Source organism: Dama dama, chromosome 12, assembly GCF_033118175.1.
Source record: "Dama dama isolate Ldn47 chromosome 12, ASM3311817v1, whole genome shotgun sequence".
NCBI lineage: Eukaryota > Metazoa > Chordata > Mammalia > Artiodactyla > Cervidae > Dama > Dama dama.
The window spans coordinates 80198923-80217454 of record NC_083692.1 but is presented as its reverse complement, the minus strand read 5'-3'; the positions used below and the strand labels follow the sequence as shown (position 1 = coordinate 80217454).

The 18532-nt window shown below is 53.4% G+C and overlaps 1 protein-coding gene across 1 annotated transcript; it reads left to right on the top strand.

Annotated features, from left to right (window-relative positions):
- The first annotated feature begins 5788 nt into the window (after nt 1-5788).
- EFS (embryonal Fyn-associated substrate) lies at nt 5789-17379 on the top strand. Its single transcript, XM_061157815.1, has 6 exons — nt 5789-6175; nt 11499-11777; nt 12032-12172; nt 12290-13012; nt 13386-13475; nt 14997-17379. Exons 1-6 carry the CDS (start codon nt 6158-6160, stop codon nt 15429-15431), a joined length of 1686 nt encoding a protein of 561 aa, XP_061013798.1. The 5' UTR covers nt 5789-6157; the 3' UTR covers nt 15432-17379.
- Nucleotides 17380-18532: the final 1153 nt, after the last annotated feature.

Here is an 18532-nt window from a genome sequence, read left to right as displayed (position 1 = left end):
CCTTGCAGTTGCTCAGCCTCCACCCTTATCTTAGGAGCAGCTGTGGGTCTCCTCAGGGTGACTCCCTGCCATGAGAAACATTTTCCAGAGGGTTTTCCTCTTGGGGTGACTAAGAATCCCTGAGTCACCTCAGCTTCCAGGGAATCCCTGGGGGTGTAGAGAGATGGGGGTGGCCATGGGGGAGAATGTGGAGGTAGAAGCAAAGTTCGTCCAGTATCTGATATCAACGGTGCCTCCCCATGTGTCCTCACCTGCCTGGGGCTGACCTGGCAGCCACAGGGGAGATCTGAGCATGCCACCCCAAGCCACTGACACAAGGTCAGCCCCTAGCAGGAAAGAAGAGGGAAGATGTGAAAGGGAGCATCCCACCTGGGCCAAGAAAGCCTGAAAGATGCTACAACGGCTGTCCTGCCCTTCCTCAGAAAGATATTCGCGTTCTCATCCATGGCCTTGAAGTCCTGCCCCTGCCCCTGATCAGCTCTTCACCGAGGGCCCTCTCTTCTTGTTCATAGCGATGGGCATGCTTGGTGGGAGGCTGAGGGGGAAGCGGGCAACAAGGATGGCCGCAAAAATATCTTCCTGGTGGCTCAGACAGTAAAGAATCTACATGCAGTGTGGGAAACCTGGGTTCGATCCCTGGGTTGGGAAGATCCCCTGGAGAAGGGCATGGCAACCCACTCCAGCATGCTTGCCTGGAGAATCCCATGGACAGAGGAGCCCAGTGGGCTACAGTCCATGGGATCACAAAGAGTCAGACGTGACTGAGCAACTAACACAAAAATGCCAACCAGCCTAGCAGCCCCTGAAATAGTGCTGAAACCACAGGGCTCCGCAGGGCCATGGACGCTCAGGTGCACTCACCTGAGGGGACAGTAGGGGCGGCGGTGGTTAAAATGTGAAAAACACTTCTGCCCCCTGCTGGTAAACAGATGCTGTCCTAAGCACTGGAGCACCCCCACACTGCAACCTCCCTGGGATCCCACAACTGAAGGAAGACTGCCTGGCCCAGATGGAGGCCTTCAGAACAGACTCCCATGACCTGTTAGGGACACCATGATGGCACTGGTTGCTAATTATTTATAGGATCACCTTTAGTTACAAAGATTCCCCTGCCTTCAAAAGGAGCCTGCCTTCAAAGAGAACCAATCTTGCCCGGGAGACCCGCAGAGAATCAGAGCAAACAGGACAAAAAGCTCAGCAACTCCCTCCCCTAGCCAAGGGCTGGTTCTTCCCCAGGCGGGCCTTTGCCTTTCTCAGTCCTACAGTCATGGCTGCCCTGTTCATTCATCCATTTGCCAAACATTTATTGAGCACCTACTAGATGCCAGACACCAGTCTAAGTGCTAGGAAGGCAGAGGAGGACAAGTCAGATAAGGCTCCTGCCACATGAAGCTTATGTCTTAGGAGGAGAGGGATGGTAAATAAGGAAACAAGATAATTTTTGATAATAATAAGTGCTATGAAGAAAGTGAAACAATGTTAAGAGATAGGGAATTACTGGGGGTAGGGGATTGGTGGAGGGAGAGGGCAACTTTAACTTAAAAAGTCAGAGAAGCACATTCTGAAGATGTGGAATTTGACATGATGATGGAAAGGTTCTGGGGAAAGTGTTCCAGGCAGAGGGAAGAGGACAACAGAATCCTAGAGGTGGAAGGTCTTGGCACATTTAAGAGACAGAAAGGACAATGTGGTTGGAAAACAAAAGCTAAGGAAGAGTGTAGAATGAGATGAAGTGAAGAGGTGGGCAGGGGGACTTCAGTAGCTAAGACTCCTTGCTCCCAGTGCAGGGGGCCAGGGTTCAATCCCTGGTCAGGGAACTAGATCCCACATGTCACAACTACAGATCCCAAGGATGAGGACGAGATCAGCTGGAGGGCTCTGCTGGGAAGGGACACGAGTGGGAGAGAAGACTGGGACCCAGAATACCCAATGGAGGAGTTCCTTCCTTTCTACCCTGTGGACAGTGGCAAAGGCAAGCCCTGAAGCTGAGGGCCCCCTGAGGCAGCCGCCCACCCAGGATCTTAGCTACCCATCCAGTCTGGGTTTTTCCCAACCTAACCTGGGACCCAGAATTCCCCCTGAACAAGTTAGAATCATGTTAAACCTCTGTTTGCAAAGGAGAGGGCAGAGATGAGTCATAAGGACAAGGAGAAGACTTCACCTGCCCTTGACACAGAATGCTTGGAGCTTTCGTGCAGGTACAAGCTGGGGGGGTGGGGTCATGGGGAGCTAAGGTGAAGAGGGAAAGTCATAATGCTAATCACTTCACATGTATTCACACCTCACCAAAGTCACTACTCCAGATGAAGAATTGAGCTTCAGAGATGTTCCAGAACTTGACCAGCTTCACACAGTTGACAAACCAGGATTCACCCCCCACCCCCACCTCTCCCCGGGGCTTCCTGGGTAGCTTAGTGGGTAAAGAATCCTCCTGCAAAGCAGGAGACCCCAGTTCAATCCCCAGGTTGGGAAGTTTCCCTGGAGAAGGGATAAGCTACCCACGCCAGTATTCCTAGGCTTCCCTGATGGCTCTCAGACAGTAAAGAATCTGCCTGCAATGTGGGAGACCTGAGTTCGATTCCTGGGTCGGGAAGATTCCCTGAAGAAGGGAATGGCTACTCACTCCAGTATTCTGGCCTGGAGAATTTCATGGACAGGGGAGCCTGACAGCCCACAGTCCATGGCCTCGCAAAGGGTCTGACACGACTGAGCGACCTTCACTTCACTTCACTTCACTTCACCTCTCCCCAACTCTGACTGGCTCCATTCCCTACCTGGGCATTCCAGAAGCACAGATTCATTTGCACTCTGCTCCCCTCGGCAGGGACTTCCCTGGTGGCTCAGATGGTAAAGATCTGCCTACAATGTGGGAGACCCGGGTTCAGTCCCTGGGTTGGGAAGATCTCCTGGAGAAGGAAATGGCAACCCACTCCAGTATTCTTGCTGGGAAAATCCCATGGATGGAGGAGCCTGGTAGGCTACAGTCCATGGGGTCCCAAAGAGTCAGACACAACTGAGGGACTTCACTTTCACTTTCCCCTCGCCTAGCTACAGGCACTAGCTAGATGCTCAGCTACAATGAAGGCAGTGAGCCTTCTTGCCCACCTCCCAAACCACCATTCTGCCAGGTCCCAGCACTTCCTTCCTGCTTAGTTTTTTCCAGTCTCTATCTATTTTCTGTGCACCAGTCAGAGCATTCATCTTTAGAACTGGGTTTCTTGCCCACCTCCAATTTGCCTTGCCACCTCTTGAGCCCCAAATTGCCTTGGCAGTCCTCTGGGCAGAGATTGTACCCATCACTCCCCAGTAGCTGACTATCTGTATTCCAGGCAGCTAGGCTCCTAGGGCTGGGGTCTGAAAGAGGCTGGACCAGGCTGGAGCTGGAATAGGGAATAGGGAATAGGAGCTGGAATAGCGAATAGCTGGAATAGGGAGTTCTCCCATCAGATGCATCTGAAAATTTTAAAGTTCCTCTCCCATCCCAAAGGAGTCTGAGTTTGTTCATAGGTGCCCAAGCAATAGGGAGAGGAAGGCACTGGGGCAGGTGTCTCTCGCTCCCCTCCTGGCAAATGCCTGGACTTGTGGGCCTGTGGAATGTGGAGGTGGGGTGGATGGGAGGAGAGGTAGAGAGCCTCTATCCAAGGCCTCAGGTTCACAAAGGGCCTTAAATTAGACTTCAGATGTTATCTCCAGATGAGGCTATGCATAGAGCCATTGTCTATTGTGTTTGAGTGTTAATACGTTAAATGTAAATATTGAAAATATGCTGCTGCTGCTAAGTCGCTTCAGTCGTGTCTGACTCTCTGCGACCCGATAGAGCGCAGCTCACCAGGCTCCGCCGTCCGTGGGATTCTCTAGGCAAGAACACTGGAGTGGGTTGCCATTTCCTTCGCCAAAGCATTAAACTGAAAAGTGACAGTGAAGTCGCCCAGTCGCGTCCGACTCTTAGGGACCCCATGGACTGCAGCCCACCAGGCTCCTCCGTCCATGGGGTTTTCCAGGCAGGAGTACTGGCGTGGGGCGCCACTGCCTTCTCCTGAAAATATGCTACAGCTTTTCAAGCCAGATTGGCATCTCATTTTTTTAAATTCTAGGACCCTCAAAAACAGAAGAAGGCTTCTCCAGTGCCCCTGAGGGGGGCCTTGAAGTCTTCTTTCCAAGAGAAAGAACGCGGGGAGGGAGTGGGGAGCTGGAGGGATGCCGGCAGACGAAGGAGCAATAATAGGGCCGACAGGTGTGGGGACCAGAGCCTCGTCCTTTCAGCTGAAGCTCCCGGGGGTCCAAATCCCAGCTTCTCTGAAAGTGTCCGCAGGGCCCACTTCTACTCCACTCAGCAGCAGGAGTGAGCCAGAGTGAGGGCAGAGGACAGGCCTAGGCTGGCAGAGGAGCGTCAGAGGCGGCACAACCCGCCAGCTCGCCCGCCCCAAGCTCCGGCACCAGCCGCCCAGGCCTCACGTTCCCTCGCCCGGGCTGGAATCTGTGTCAGCTCCAGAGCCCCGGCCGGCCATCCCTGCGGAGGCCACGCCAAGCGAGCAGAGAGGCTCCGCGGAGGACCCCAGAAAGGCGGAGGGAGCGTGCTCCCTACCAAAGGAAAGACAGATGTGGGGCTGATGAAAGGGAAGCCGAGAGGCGCGGGGCTGGCGGGCGAGAGCCGGGGCGTGACGGGGAGACGAAAGCTCCGGGGAGGGAGGGAACCAGACCACCTGGAGGTCCGCCGCGACGTCGGGCTGGAGCAGGAGGGGGAGAGGAGCCGGGAGGGGGCGCGCAATTTAGCCCGAGGGTCCAGAGCTGAAACTCAACACCCGCCTTTGGAGGGATCTTCCCCCTTTCTCCTCCGCCCCTTCCCTTCCCCTCCCTTTTCCCCTCCCTCCTTTCTCTTAATCCCCGGGACTGATCCCCGCGCCGGAGCCGAGAGGGCCCGAGGGGAGGAGAAAGGAGCTGCACCCAGGGGGCGCCGGGAGCCTGGGAAGGGGAGGGAAGGGGAGCCGCGAGCGGGGGGTGAGCCTGAAAGCCGCGCGCGACCCCCGGACCCTTTCCAGCGCTCTCAGTGGCCCCCCCAACCCCACTTCCAGGCGAGTCCGCAGGACCCTGGCCTCTGCGCCTCCTTAGCCTTCTCTCTGCTCCTTCTTTTGCTTTGCGGCCTTTCTCTCCGTTCCCAGAGACACCCGGGCCGCCACCAGCCCTGGGGCGCTCAAAGGGGCCCCGCCAAGGGCGCGTGTAAGCGGGGCTGCGGGGGCCAGCGTCCTGGGCCAGGGGGCCGAGGGTGGGAGCGGGAGTACTGGCGCCGAGGGTTGGAGGGGGGGAGCGTGGGGAAGGCCGTCCCGCCCCCTCGAGCCCGGTCCGCGTGCGCGTAGCGAGGCGCGGTCCCGGCGCCCCCAGACCCCCAGGCGCGCTGCGAGCAAGTGTGCGTGCTCGGGAGCCCGCCTTGGGGGCTTCGAGCGGTGGGGCAGAAAGCCGCCACTGGGGTGCTCCAGCCCAGCCGCCCTGCTCTCCGAGGCCTTTGGCTCCAGCCTGGCCTCCGCTGCCAAGTCGAGCGACTTTGAAGAGAGACGAACTTCTCGATTTTCACTACCCCCGCCCCCTCCCTCGCAGCGGAGCTGCGGCAGAGCCCCCGACGCCCGGATCTCAGCCCCGGGAGCACCGCTCTCCGGCGCGGCTCCGGGTGGAGAAGGTTGGCCCCTAAACTCGCTCGTCCAGCCCGACCGCCCCGGCGGCTTCTCCCTGCCCTCGGGGCCGTCCTGAGCGGCCCGGAGAGGCGTCGAGCGCAGCCCCAGCTCCCACCTCCTCGCCCGTCCTGGCACTGGAAGGGAGCTTTGGGCCCATGTGGACCCGGGGTGCCCCCGCGGCCTAGGACAGGCAGCTCCGGGGGGCCTGGCCCACCCTGCAGCCCTCGGGAGGCCGCGGGGACGGGGCAGAGCGCGCGCCCTTGGATGAGGTCCCGCAGCGACGCCCCGGCCCGCCCCGCTCCTCCTCCTGCCCGGCCAAGCTGCCTCCCATTTGGGGAGTTTTGTGGGTTTTCTTTCTCCTCCTCCAACCTCCGGGGAGGCCACGATTCAGGCGCCGCAGCCGGGGGCCGCCTCCATGGTGCGGGTCAGCCGCTGCTGAAGTCAGCGAAACCGAGCCTGGCCTGGAGCTGGCCACGAGGAAGGCCAAGGCCATGGCCATAGCCACGTCGGTGAGTCCAACCAGAGAGAGGAGGCTGACGGGCAGAGACCGCCACGGTCTGTCCTGCACTCCTGTCACTTTTATTTCTGCCTTCTCTTTGTCTCGCTCCTTCGTCCCTTGCTTCTTCAGGAGACTGTGTCCCCCTTCTGGCACGTTGGTTTCCCTTACCTCCTCTCGCCTCTCATCCCTAACTCCTACTGGGTCTGGCCTCCCCTTCTCTCCTCCCCTTCCCATTCTCCTCTCTTTCTTTCTGGAGGCTGCCCCTGGAAGGAGGGGAGGGGGCAAGCTTGAGTCCTATCTCCTCTTCTATGGGCGGGAACCGATGGCCACTGGAGGTTGGCAGGGGGTTGTGATTGGGAGGGCAGTAAAAGGTTGGAAGGGAGCTGAAAGAATGGAGGTGGCTCCAGGAAAACCGGAGGGCAAAAGGCCCAAGGAAGCCCTGCTCTAGAGGGGGGATGGAGGAAAGGAGGGGAAATAGAGTAAAAGATGGAGATCAGGCAGGGAGCAAGGGAAAATCGAGAGAGGAGGGGAGGTGATGTCAGCCAGCCTCTGGCCACTTTCCTGGGGCTGGGGACAAAGGGAGGAGACAGCTGGCATGATGGGACAGTGGGAGGAGGCCTCCCAGGGAACGTGTGGCTCACTGCCACCCCTCTTTAAGGCGGCCACTCCCTCACAAGTCAGCTGGGCCCCTGAGGAGGGAGTAGAGCTGGGGTGGCCACACCCATCATCAATCAGTCTATCAGAGACTCTAGCCCAATTCCCGCAATTGCACGGCCCGGAGGTTTGATCCCATTGGACAGAATTGAAATTGAACACAAGGAGGAGCTCTTCACAGCCCCGCCCCTGCTTTCTGAGTTGTACTGTAGCCTGAATCCCAGCAACTGTATCCCGCTTCTACACTTCCTAGGCCCTAGGATGCCCAGGGAAATCGAGGCTGCCACCTGCTTTCTCGACCCCTCTAATGGGCATTCTGGGAAGGAGGATTGTGATGCTGGGAAGAGAAGCATGGCTCCTCACCTCCTCCCACACCCCTCGAGGATGAGTTAGATTTTCACTCCTCAGACCAAACTCCTCTTAGCTTCTCAATCTATATGATGGTGAGAAGACCCTAGTTCAGAGCCAGAAGCGGGGAGGTGGGGGTACTCCGACATAAAGATGCTGCCTCAGGAACCAGCTAATCATCTTTGTAGTCCCAGGAGGTAGATCTTTCTTTTTGCTTGGAAGGGGAAAGTGTTGGTATTTATGCTTGTGAAACATACAGGACCCTGATAACAGCTAATCTTCTTCGAGTATTTACTGGCCCTAAACTTTGTCTTGGTATGTCCCGGTTCTTTGATGCATTGTCTCATCCAGTACTCACAACAACTCTGAAGCTAGTACTGTTATTATCTGAAAGTGGATATTCAGCTATGGATATGGAATTCTACAAAGGAGGAACCTGAGGCTTGGCGAGGTTAAACAGACAGCCCAAAGTCAGCCAACTTGAAAGCAGCAGAGCCGGGACTCAAAACTCAGGTCTGTCTGCCTTAGAAACAGTGCTCTTAACTGCCTGCCTAGATCCAAAACACCAATTTCTAATTTACAGTTAGGAAAGTGCCAAGCTAACCAGGAATTTGTGTTATCTGGCTAGCATGTTTGCTTTCTGTGGCACAATTGCCTTTAGAAGCCAAAATATAATCAGAAAAGAGTTTGATGAATTTGGAATCAGGCAAGAAGTCAGTTTGTTGTTAATATCATCCAGCCATAAAGGTCTGGACAACATCACCACCTGAGGGAAAAATCAGTCAAGAGGAACATGGACTGTCCCTGGCTGAGCAGGCCATCCTTCGCCCAGTGTCTGTTGGCCAGATGCAGCCTACCTGATATCTTGGGCTTGAGAAGTTTCACCATGTTAGTCAATCCACATGGATTACCTGCTCAGTACTAACTACTCAATACCTAACTACCTGTTTTCTACCATCACTGTATAAGCCACTAGCAAACATGTCGGAAGTGGAATATATTTTGATAGTGTGAGTGGCTTAAGCCTGATTCTACCAAAGGACTTGGTGGAACCAGAGTCCAGTGATGAGTGACTGGCAAAGGGAACTTGGACATTGTGAAAACTTCCTATGAACTTAAATCATGTTTGAGCTATGGATCCTCTTTTTTTTTTTGACGTGTAGTTGATTTACAATGATGTGTTACTGCCCTACAGCAAAGTGATTCAGTTATACATATACACACATTCCTTTTTAGTATTCTTTTCCACTATGGTTTATCATACAATATTGAATATAGTTCTCTGTGCTCTACCCTAGGACCTTGTTGTTTATCCATTCTGCATACAAAAACTTACATCTGCTAACCCCAACCTCCTATTCCATCCCTGTCCCAACCCCTCCCCCTTGGCACCAGCAGTGTATTCTTTACATCTGTCATTCTGTTTCTGTTGCACTGATAGGTTCACTTGTGGCATATTTTAGATTCCATGTATAAGTGATGTAGTGTGATGCTTGTCTTTCTCTTTCTGACTTCACTTAGTATGATCATCTCTAGTTGCATCCATGTTGCTGCAAATGGCATTTATTCTTTCTCTTTATGGCTGAGTAATATTCCATTGTGTGTGTGTGTGCGTGTGTGTAGTTTATGGCTGAGTAGTATTCCATTGTAGTAGAATTCCATAGTATTCCATTCCATTCCAATACTGAGTAGTGTTCCATGTGGATATATACACCACATCTTTATCCATTTATCTGTTAATGGACATTTAGGGTGTTTCCATGTCTTGACTATTATAAATAGTGCTGCGATGAAATTAGGGGTACATGTATCTTTTTGAATTATAATTTTGTCCAGATATGTGTCATAGGCCCTCTTGACTTTCCTACTGTTACTATACAAGGAGAAAAAAGTAGATCCTTTCTTCTTGGCCATGCCCCACAGCTCGCAGGATCTTGGGTTCCCTAACCAGGAATGGAACGTGGGCCATGGCAGTGAAAGTCTGGCATCCTAACCACTAGGCTACCAGGGAACTCCCCAAAAGTAGATCCTTATGCCTGTGGTTGTGAAAAAGAGAGTGCAGCCTCTGGAATCACACAGCCTGGAGTTCAAATCACGCTTCACCGGCTGTATGTCATTGGGCAGCATACCAAGCTCTCTGTTCCAATTTCCTTTCCAAACAGGGATAATGATGGCTCCTCCCTTATCAAGCTGAGGATTAAATGAGATGAGATGATTAGTGTAAACACTTGTTCAGTGTCTAGATATATAATTTGCACTTGGTGTCTGTGATTTACCTGAGCTTATAGTGTCCAGGTGGCACTAGTGGTAAAGAACCTACCTGCTGATGCAGGGGACACAAGAGATGCATCCTTCCATCCCTGGGTCAGGAAGATCCCCTGGAGGAGGGACTGGCAACCCACTCCAGTATTCTGGCCTGGAGAATCCCATGGACAGAGGAGCCTGATGGGCTACAGTCCATAGGGTCACAAAGACTCGGACATTACTGAAGCGACTTAGCAGGCATAGCTCTCAAGGGCTTCCCAGATGGCACTAGTGCTAAAGAACCTGCCCACCAATGCAAGAGACGTAAGAAACGCAGGTTTGATCCCTGGTTCAGGAAGATCCCCTAGAAGAGGGCATGGCAACCCATTCCAGTATTCTTGCCAGGAAAAGCCCATGGAAAGAGGAGACTGGCAGGCTATGGTCCATAGGGTTGCAAAGAGCTGGACACAACTCAAGTGACTTAGCACACACGCACATAACTCTCAAAGGAAAAAGCTTAGATATCCCCACCAGGAGAACTGGAAACAGGCTGATAAATCTTTGCTCTTGGTTGGTCCACTAGCCCCCTCTACACACATACACACACACACACACACACACACACACACACACACACGAGCGTATATACTCCATGGTAACATCAGCCTCTGCTGTTAGAACCTTACTTGCTAAGACTGAGAACAAAACAATTGCTTTGGTTTCTGTTTTCTTCCCTGTTATGCCAAGGCACTGTCGGGGCTGGACTTCTCCCAGTCTCTCTCAGAATGAGGTATCTCTGCAGCTGCTTAATCTAACCTGCTTGTAGGGGATACTGACTGGGAAACAGGGAAGGTGAAGGAGATTCTATGGGAGACCTTTGCAAGATTTCCCTGTGTAATTCAACATATGTTCATGGAGGACTTACTCCAGGTCAAGCCTATTGTAGGGGCTAGGAATATAACAGTCCCTTTTCTCACAGGGCTAACAAGGGAAGAAATCTAGTTTTAAAAGTAGACAAATAGTATGGGCTTCCCTTGTGGCCTAGCTAGTAAAGAATCCACCTGCAATGCAGGAGACCTGGGTTTGATCCCTGGATTGGGAAGATCCCCTGGAGAAGGGAAAGGCTACCCACTCCAGTATTCTGGCCTGAGAATTCCATGGACTTTATTGTTCATGGGGTCGCAAACAGTCAGACATGACTGAGCGACTTTCACTTCACTTCAGACAAACAGTATAAACTACTGGGAAGGAAGTAATAGGCGGAGACAGACACAGAAGGATGTGGGGAGAAGAGCGAGAAGGAGACATTATTTATTTTTTGGCCATGCCCTGCAGGATCTTAGTTCTCTGACCAGGGATTGAACCTGCGTTATCTGTATTGGGAGCACGGAATCTTAACCGCTGAACCACCAGGGGAGTCCCAGGAGAAGGAGACATTTAAGAACTGAAGGGGCTTCCCTGGTGGCTCAGTGGTAAAGAATCTGCCCCCCAATGCAGGAGACTTGAGCTCAACCCCTGGTCTAGGAAGATCCCACACACCTCAGAGCAACCATTGAGCCTGTGCGCTAGAGCCTGGGAACCTCAGCTACTGAGACCATGTGCTGCAACTACTGAAGCCGATTCACATAGAGCCTGTGCTCTTCAATGAGAGGAGCCACGGCAGTGAGTCCCACGCACCACAACTAGAGAGTAGCCCCCGCTCTCCGCAACTAGAGAAAAAAGCCTGTGCATCGATGAAGACCCAGCACAGTAAAAAATAAATAAAATTAAAAAGAAGAACTGAAGGATGAAAAGGTCTAATCAACAGAAGAGTCAGAGAAGGGTAAAAAAAGGGCAAAGGCCCCGAGGTGGGAAAGAGCTGGTCTAGATCAAAGAATAAATAGAGAGGAAGAATGCCGGGAATGGCACTGAAGACAGGCCGGGCCCATCAGGAAGAGTTGAGTCAGGAGGTCAGATGTTCAGCTTGAGGAAACCGAGGAGCTCTGTATTTTGAGCAGGGGTAACATGACCTGATGATGTGTGTGAAGGTAACAACACCTGATGATGTGTGTGAAGACCCCTCTTCCTGCTCCCACCTCACCCACCAGGCGCAGCTGGCCCGGGCCCTATACGACAACACAGCGGAGTCCCCGCAGGAGCTGTCCTTCCGCCGCGGGGACGTTCTGCGGGTACTGCAGGGGGAAGGCGCTGGTGGGCTGGATGGCTGGTGCCTCTGCTCCCTGCATGGCCAGCAGGGCATCGTGCCTGCCAACAGAGTGAAGCTCCTTCCGGCTGGCCCAGCACCCAAGCCTGGCCTCTCCCAGGTGCCCCCAACCCAGCCAGGCTCACCACATCCAGCCCCAGAGCATGGCAGTGAGGACCAGGAGGTGAGCACTGGAGACCCCCAACCCCAATCCTGGACAACCAGTTCCTCTCTGCTGGTGCAGGGGGACAGGAGGAGCCCTGAGACCCCAGCTCTGCACTGACTCTGCTGTTCAAATCCTGTCTGCCAAGTCTTTCTGGGCTCTTTCTCCATTGGAACAGGGAGGGGGTTGGAAGGTGTCTAAGCTCCTCCCAGGCGCACACTATCTGATGCCCTGCTCCCCATTCCACCTGACCCACCTGCGTGTCGATCCCCCAGTTGTACGTGGTGCCACCCCCAGCTCGACCCTGTCCTACCTCAAGACCTCCAGCTGGACCCTGCCCACCCTCCCCTGACCCCATCTACAAGGTCCCCAGAGGTGGTGGGACCCAACTGGCTGCCCCTGGAGCTGCCTTGGAGGTGAGGGCTAGGGGTTCATGTGTCTGTTGGACAGGGGACAGATGGTTCTCGGAGATGGGTTAGAGGAGTGGGGGGCCCACTGCCGAGCCTGAGAGTGAGTAACTTCTTCCTCTGCAGGTCTATGACGTACCCCCCACTGCCCTCCGCGTTCCCTCCAATGGCCCCTATGACTCCCCAGCCTCCTTTGCCCGCCCTCTGGCTCAGGTTGCCCCCCAGTCCCTTGGAGAGGATGAAGCTCCCTATGATGTGCCTCTGGCCCCGAAGTCACCATCAGATCTGGAACCAGATCTGGAGTGGGAGGGGGGCCGGGAGCCAGGGCCCCCCCTCTACGCTGCTCCCTCCAACCTGAAACGAGCATCAGCCCTGCTCAATCTGTACGAAGCACCAGAGGAACTGCTGGCAGACGGGGAAGGTGGGGGCGCTGACGAGGGCATCTACGACGTCCCCCTGCTGGGGCCGGAGACACCCCCTTCTCCAGAGCCCCTGGGAGCTTCGGCCTCCAGTGACCCGGACACCCTGGCCCTCCTTCTGGCCAGAAGCCCCCCGCCCCCACACAGGCCCCGGCTGCCCTCAGCCGAGAGTCTGTCCCGCCGCCCTCTTCCTGCCTTGCCTGTGCCGGAGGCCCCCAGCCCTTCCCCGGCTCCTTCTCCTGCTCCAGGCCGGAAGGGCAGCATCCAGGACAGGCCCCTGCCCCCACCCCCACCGCGCCTGCCTGGCTACGGGGGCCCCAAGGTGGAGGGGGATCCGGAGGGCAGGGAGGTGGAGGACGACCCGGCAGGATACCACAATGAGTACGAGGGCATCCCGGTGGCCGAGGAGTATGACTACGTCCACCTGAAGGTGAGCTCGCCTCAGTCAGCCCCCCAGAATGCCTGCAGGAGAACGGGGCTCAAGATCTGAGGTTCCCCCCCGCAAAAAAAAAAAATCTGAGGTCCCAGAGGCAGACCCTGGCTTCCTCCATTCCCTCCTTCCCCTCTGCTGACCCTGCAGCCTGGGCCACATCATTTGTATCAGTACTGCAACCCAACCTGGGGTCCCCAAGCTCTCTGACCTGCCACTAGGGCTCTCCCAGACCCAGAGTCAGGAGGCTGCAGATCTGATGGGAAGAGAGACCTTCAGGAGGAAGTGGGAGTGGGGAGGAGCGGGAAGACCACAGGGGCTACCTTGCCCTGCTCCCCTTCCCCTGCACTGAGGCCCTTATCCCCCACTGCAGGGCATGGATAAAGCTCAGGAAGCCAGGCCTCCAGATAAGGCCTCCCCAGGGGATCCTGAACAACTGGAGAGGGGGCCGCCAGAGCAGCAGGTAACCCGGTGCGGTTGGTGCTAGAGAAGGGGGCAGGGGAGGAGGAACAGGGACTTGGAAGAAGGGGTATTCTTAACTGAAGCATCAAGGGAAGTCTATTTAGGAGGGGGGTAAGAGTTCAATGAAACAGGACAGTTGGGGTAGAGAGGAGTTAGAATCCAGAAAGGAGCTGGAACTTAGAAAAGGATATCAGGAATTCAGAAAGAGAGGAAAGAATGTGTTGGAGAGGAGTCAGGAAACCAAGCAGTCAGGGGAACAGAGTTGGTGGGCCAGGTGACTTCTGAGGCTCCTTCCAACTGTGAATTCCTGGGTTCCTAAGAGACCCGGCTCTTAATTCCAGCTCCACCACTAAGAAGCCAGGGCCTCTGAAGCCGCCAGTTAATCTCTCTGGGTCTCAGGGAAATGAGACTCTCCTTGACTCATGGTCTAGAATGGTCCTAATCACCATAGCTGCTGCTGCTGCTGCAAAGTCGTGTCCAACTCTTTGCGACCCCATAGACGGCAGCCCACCAGGCTCCCCCATCCCTGGGATTCTCCAGGCAAGAATACTGGAGTGGGTTGCCATTTCCTTCTCCAATGCATGAAAGTGATAAGTGAAAGTGAAGTCGCTCAGTCGTGTCCGACTCTTAGCAACCCCATGGACTGCAGCCTACCAGGCTCCTCCATCCATGGGATTTTCCAGGCAAGAGTACTGGAGTGGGGTGCCATTGCCTTCTCCGAATCACCATAGCTACCATCTGTCAAGTTTGTACCAAGCACCAGATCCTGTGCTCAGTACGTTGCACCTGTCAGCACTGATCATAGGCATACTTAGCACTCATACGGTGCTTACAGTTTGCAGTGCTGTGTTCTCAGCTCTTTCTATGTACCCTATCAACGAATCTTCACTGCAGCCTTAGGAGGCAGAAAAAACAAGAACTGCACTATCCAGTGTGGTAGTCACAGCCACATGCAGCTACTGATCCCCAAGTGTGACCAGTCTAAACTGAAATGCACTATAAATATAAAATGCACTCCAGATTTTGCAGACTTAGTATGAAAAACAATTTCAATAATTTTTATACTGATTACAGTGTTGAAACTACACCATTTTTAATTGTATGGAATTAAAAAATATGTACATTTTTAATGTATGGAATTAGAAAATATGTACCAATTTCTTTGTAACTTTTCTAACTTGGCTACTTGGAAATTTGAAATAGCATGTGTGGTTGGCATTATGTTTACATTGGACAGCGTAGTGCTTGGCTCCCCATAGATAAAGGAGATAAAGGAACGATGAAGTTCAGAGACTTGTTTTTGAAGTTGTTTGAATCCAGATTTACCAGACATCAGTTCTGGGCATCTTCCTGTCACTCACTAAGAGAATCTAAATTGTCTGATAGGCAAAGGCACAATCTAAGGGGGTCAAGCTCAGGGAGAAAGGAAGGCATGAGGAACAAAGGGAGGGAAGGAGAAAGGAAGTAAGAACGGAAGTGGCACTGGCCAAGCAGTCCTGCTGAACACTCTTCTCACCCTCAGGAGGCCCTGTCCCCCGGGGAGCCACTGGTCCTGCCCACTGGAGATCTACAGCTCCTGCACTTCTACGCCGGGCAGTGCCAGGGCCACTACTCAACACTGCAGGCGGCTGTGGCGGCCCTGATGTCCAGCACCCAGGCAAACCAGCCCCCGCGCCTCTTTGTGCCCCACGGCAAGCGGGTGCTGGTGGCTGCTCACCGCCTGGTGTTCGTTGGGGATACCCTGGGCCGCCTGGCAGCCTCTGCCCCTCTGCGAGCACAGGTCGGGGCCGCAGGCACAGCGCTGGGCCAGGCATTGCGGGCCACCGTGCTGGCCATCAAGGGGGCCGCCCTGGGCTACCCATCCAGCCCTGCAGCCCAAGAGATGGCGCAGTGCGTGGCGGACCTGGCGGGGCGGGCTCTGCAGTTCACCACTCTGCTCGCCAGCCTGGCCCCCTGAGCCCCTCGTCTCCACTCTGCCTTCGCCTGCCTCCCAGAGCCGCCCCAGTCCTCAGGTGGCTGGAGGGCTCTGTTCTCGGGACTAGGAGACACTGAGGCATCTTTCCCCCTTACTGCCCTTTCCAGGCATCTCAGCCTCTCACTGAGGCCCCTCCTCCCCTACCCCACAGCTTTTTGTACGAGCCATTTTGTATAAATTATTTATATTTAATATTATTCCCTGCTTTGTCAGGGGCAGGCACCAGGCCCTCCAGGGACCTTCCTCCTCCCTCAGCCTGGGGTGGAGGTTCTTAGACTCTGCAAGGCCAACCCCCTCTGGAATCTTAACCCCACAGACAGCCAAGTAGCTGAAACCTAGAGCCACCAGGAGCCCCTTTTTTGTCCTGTGTCTTGGCTCTGGAATATCAGTGCCTCCCTGTTAGCTGAGAGCAAGGGCAAAACGTTGGCAGCCCAGAGTGGGAAAGTCTGGGAGAGGCCAGAGGACTCCTCCACACAGAAGCAGGAGAGCTGGGCCTCTGACGTGGTGCACCTCAATAAACCGGGCTTTCTGGTTCCCCGACTCTGTTTCCTAGGAGCCTGGGGGGCAGGTCTGGCACCCTTGGCCAAACTGTTGGGACACACACTGTGGGCAGTCTGCCTTTAGGCTTTGTGGGGAAATTCTGCTGTTCCTCCAACTATTCATCTAGCAGGTTCTCAGCTCCCATGATGTGCCAGGCACAGTTCTGAAGGTCCATTGTGGGGGTGGGCTGGATATAAACAAGTCAGCTGAAACAAGTAAATAAAAAAAAAAAGGAACCTGCCACAGAGTTGATAGTTGCTGGTAATGGAAATGAACAGGGTGATATGTGACTAAGTAGATGGGGAGAGGCCATTGAAGACTTTAGACAGGATTGCTGGGGAGGTGGTATCTGTGCTGAGACCCCGAGGATGAGAGAACCAAGAATAGTCTGCAACGTAGCATTCTGGGAAGGCAGGCCCTGATTCCTGACCAAGGCCTCTCCTCCAAGACCGATGTCAGATAATGTCATTAGAGAGGTGTACACATGGGTCGGGAGGCCATGAGAGAGCCTTGATGGTGCCCTGCTGAAGAGGTCACCCCCGCTGTGACCCACTGGAGAAAACTGCTGGCCTGGGTGCCCTCTCCCTTAGGTTAACCCAAGAGGGTCTAGTTCCTTAAACTCCCCTTCCCGACTCCCTGCTGACTGTCCTTCGGGACACACCACCTTTTAGAGGAGCTGAGGGGCTAATAAATTCAATGTGTTGGAAGTCCATAGTGCACAGGGCCTTGGTGAAATTGATGGGCCACGGCCTAGACAGGGGATCACTTCAGCCGTTCACCACAAGGGGAGAAGTCCAAGCCACAGATTCATTGCTTAAGCTCTGCTTTCCCAAGATTCTACCCTGGCACAGTGACTGGACTGGAGGTACCCCATGGCCCTTGGCCCCTCTCCCCATGCATTTGCCTCCTCCATTTGAGATTCTTTGTTCTCATTTCACTCTCAAACGAAACTCATTTCCAGAGGCTGGGGCCACCAAAATTCACCCGTAGGTGCTGGCATTAAAGACATAACAGAGGCCATCCTCCACCACCTTCCAGAAAGAATTTCAAGAGATCAGCCTGGAATTAGAGTCCGAGGTCTCAATGCAAGTTTCCGTGTACCTGTGTCTGCAGGTAAATCCCATCAGATCCTCAGAGTTCTAGTTTCCTCTCTAATATGAGAAGGAACATGATGATCTCACAGGGCTGTTGTGAGGCCCTAGCAAGATAATGCATGTGAACAGCCCAACAAGGCAGAAAGTTATATGGACTACAATTCCAGGACAGACACGAGGACACTAACAAATAAATCCCCAAGGAATGCTGCCTGTAACAGCACCAAAGTAAATCCTGAAGAGATGCTGAAATGGGTTGGGGTGGGCAGGAGGCTGTTTATTGCATTAGAAGACTTTCCCACATCTGGAAAATTTCTGAACAGAGGTGACAAATTAGAAGTGTGGTTCAATGGAGACTAGATGGAATGGATTTCCTGGTTGAGATTGACAGGACATCCTTTTCAACACTTACCTGGGATTAGAGAATAAAGAACCTATTAGAAGTCAAAACTCAAAAAAAAAAAAAAAGTGGGGGGGGGGGGGATCAAATCTCTTTGAGAAGTGCATTTCTAACTTCAATGTACGTATACCTGGGGATCTGGTTTAAAATGCAAATTATCTGAAAACAGCCTTCGATTCTACATTTCCAGCAAGTTCCCAAGTGTTGTGGATGTTCCTGGTCTGTAAATCATACCTTGAGTAGCAATTCAAGGAGTTAGGGGAGACTTCTCTGAGGCAAATATGCTTGAGCTGACAGATGAAGGAGAACTTGACTAAAGTAGAGGAGACTTGTAGGCATAAAGACCAGCTTATTCAAGGGCCCTGTAGCACTGGAAAAACTGAAAGAATGTCAGTGTGACTAGTGTGCAGAATTTGGAGAGAGAGAGAGCTGCAGAGATTATGGGATCACTATGAGGTCTAGAATATTGCATTTACCTTGACGGTGAGAAGACGTTGATGGTTGTTAAATAGGAAAGGAACACAAACATCTGCATTTTGAAAAGATCAGTCCATCTGCATTATGAACAGATGGGGGGAAAGGATTGGAAACAAAGCAGATATAGAGCACTGGTTAAGAACTGGGAGGCTAAAGCAGTCTGCACAACAGGTAGCTTGTCTAGTGGTGCCAGAGATAGATGGAAAGAAGCAGAATATCTGAGAATTACACAGGAAATCAAAGGGATAGGATTTTGTAGAGGATTTGACATGGGGTGGAGAGCGGGGGGTAAGGAAGAGGGTACTCTAAGGGCTGTCACCTGAGCATCTGGCCACAATTGGATGGTGAAAGTGCCATTCAATGAGGAAAGAAGAGCTAGAAGACAACCAAGTTGGGGGGACAGGGGAGACATGACCATGAGTTTGGTCTTGGACATATTGACTCTGAGATCTTTGTGAGTCATCCAGGGTAAGAAACCAAAGAGGTGGCTTCAAGGGTCAGAAGAGAGGTGGAAACTGGAGATGTAAATCTGGAAATCAGGTTTATATTGGCTCATATTATTTATACTGAGT

Coding starts and splice junctions, on each gene's coding strand:
- EFS (XM_061157815.1), top strand. Junction 12,173..12,289: donor CCCCTGGAGCTGCCTTGGAG/GTGAGGGCTAGG, acceptor CTTCCTCTGCAG/GTCTATGACGTACCCCCCAC. Junction 13,013..13,385: donor ATGACTACGTCCACCTGAAG/GTGAGCTCGCCT, acceptor CCCCCACTGCAG/GGCATGGATAAAGCTCAGGA.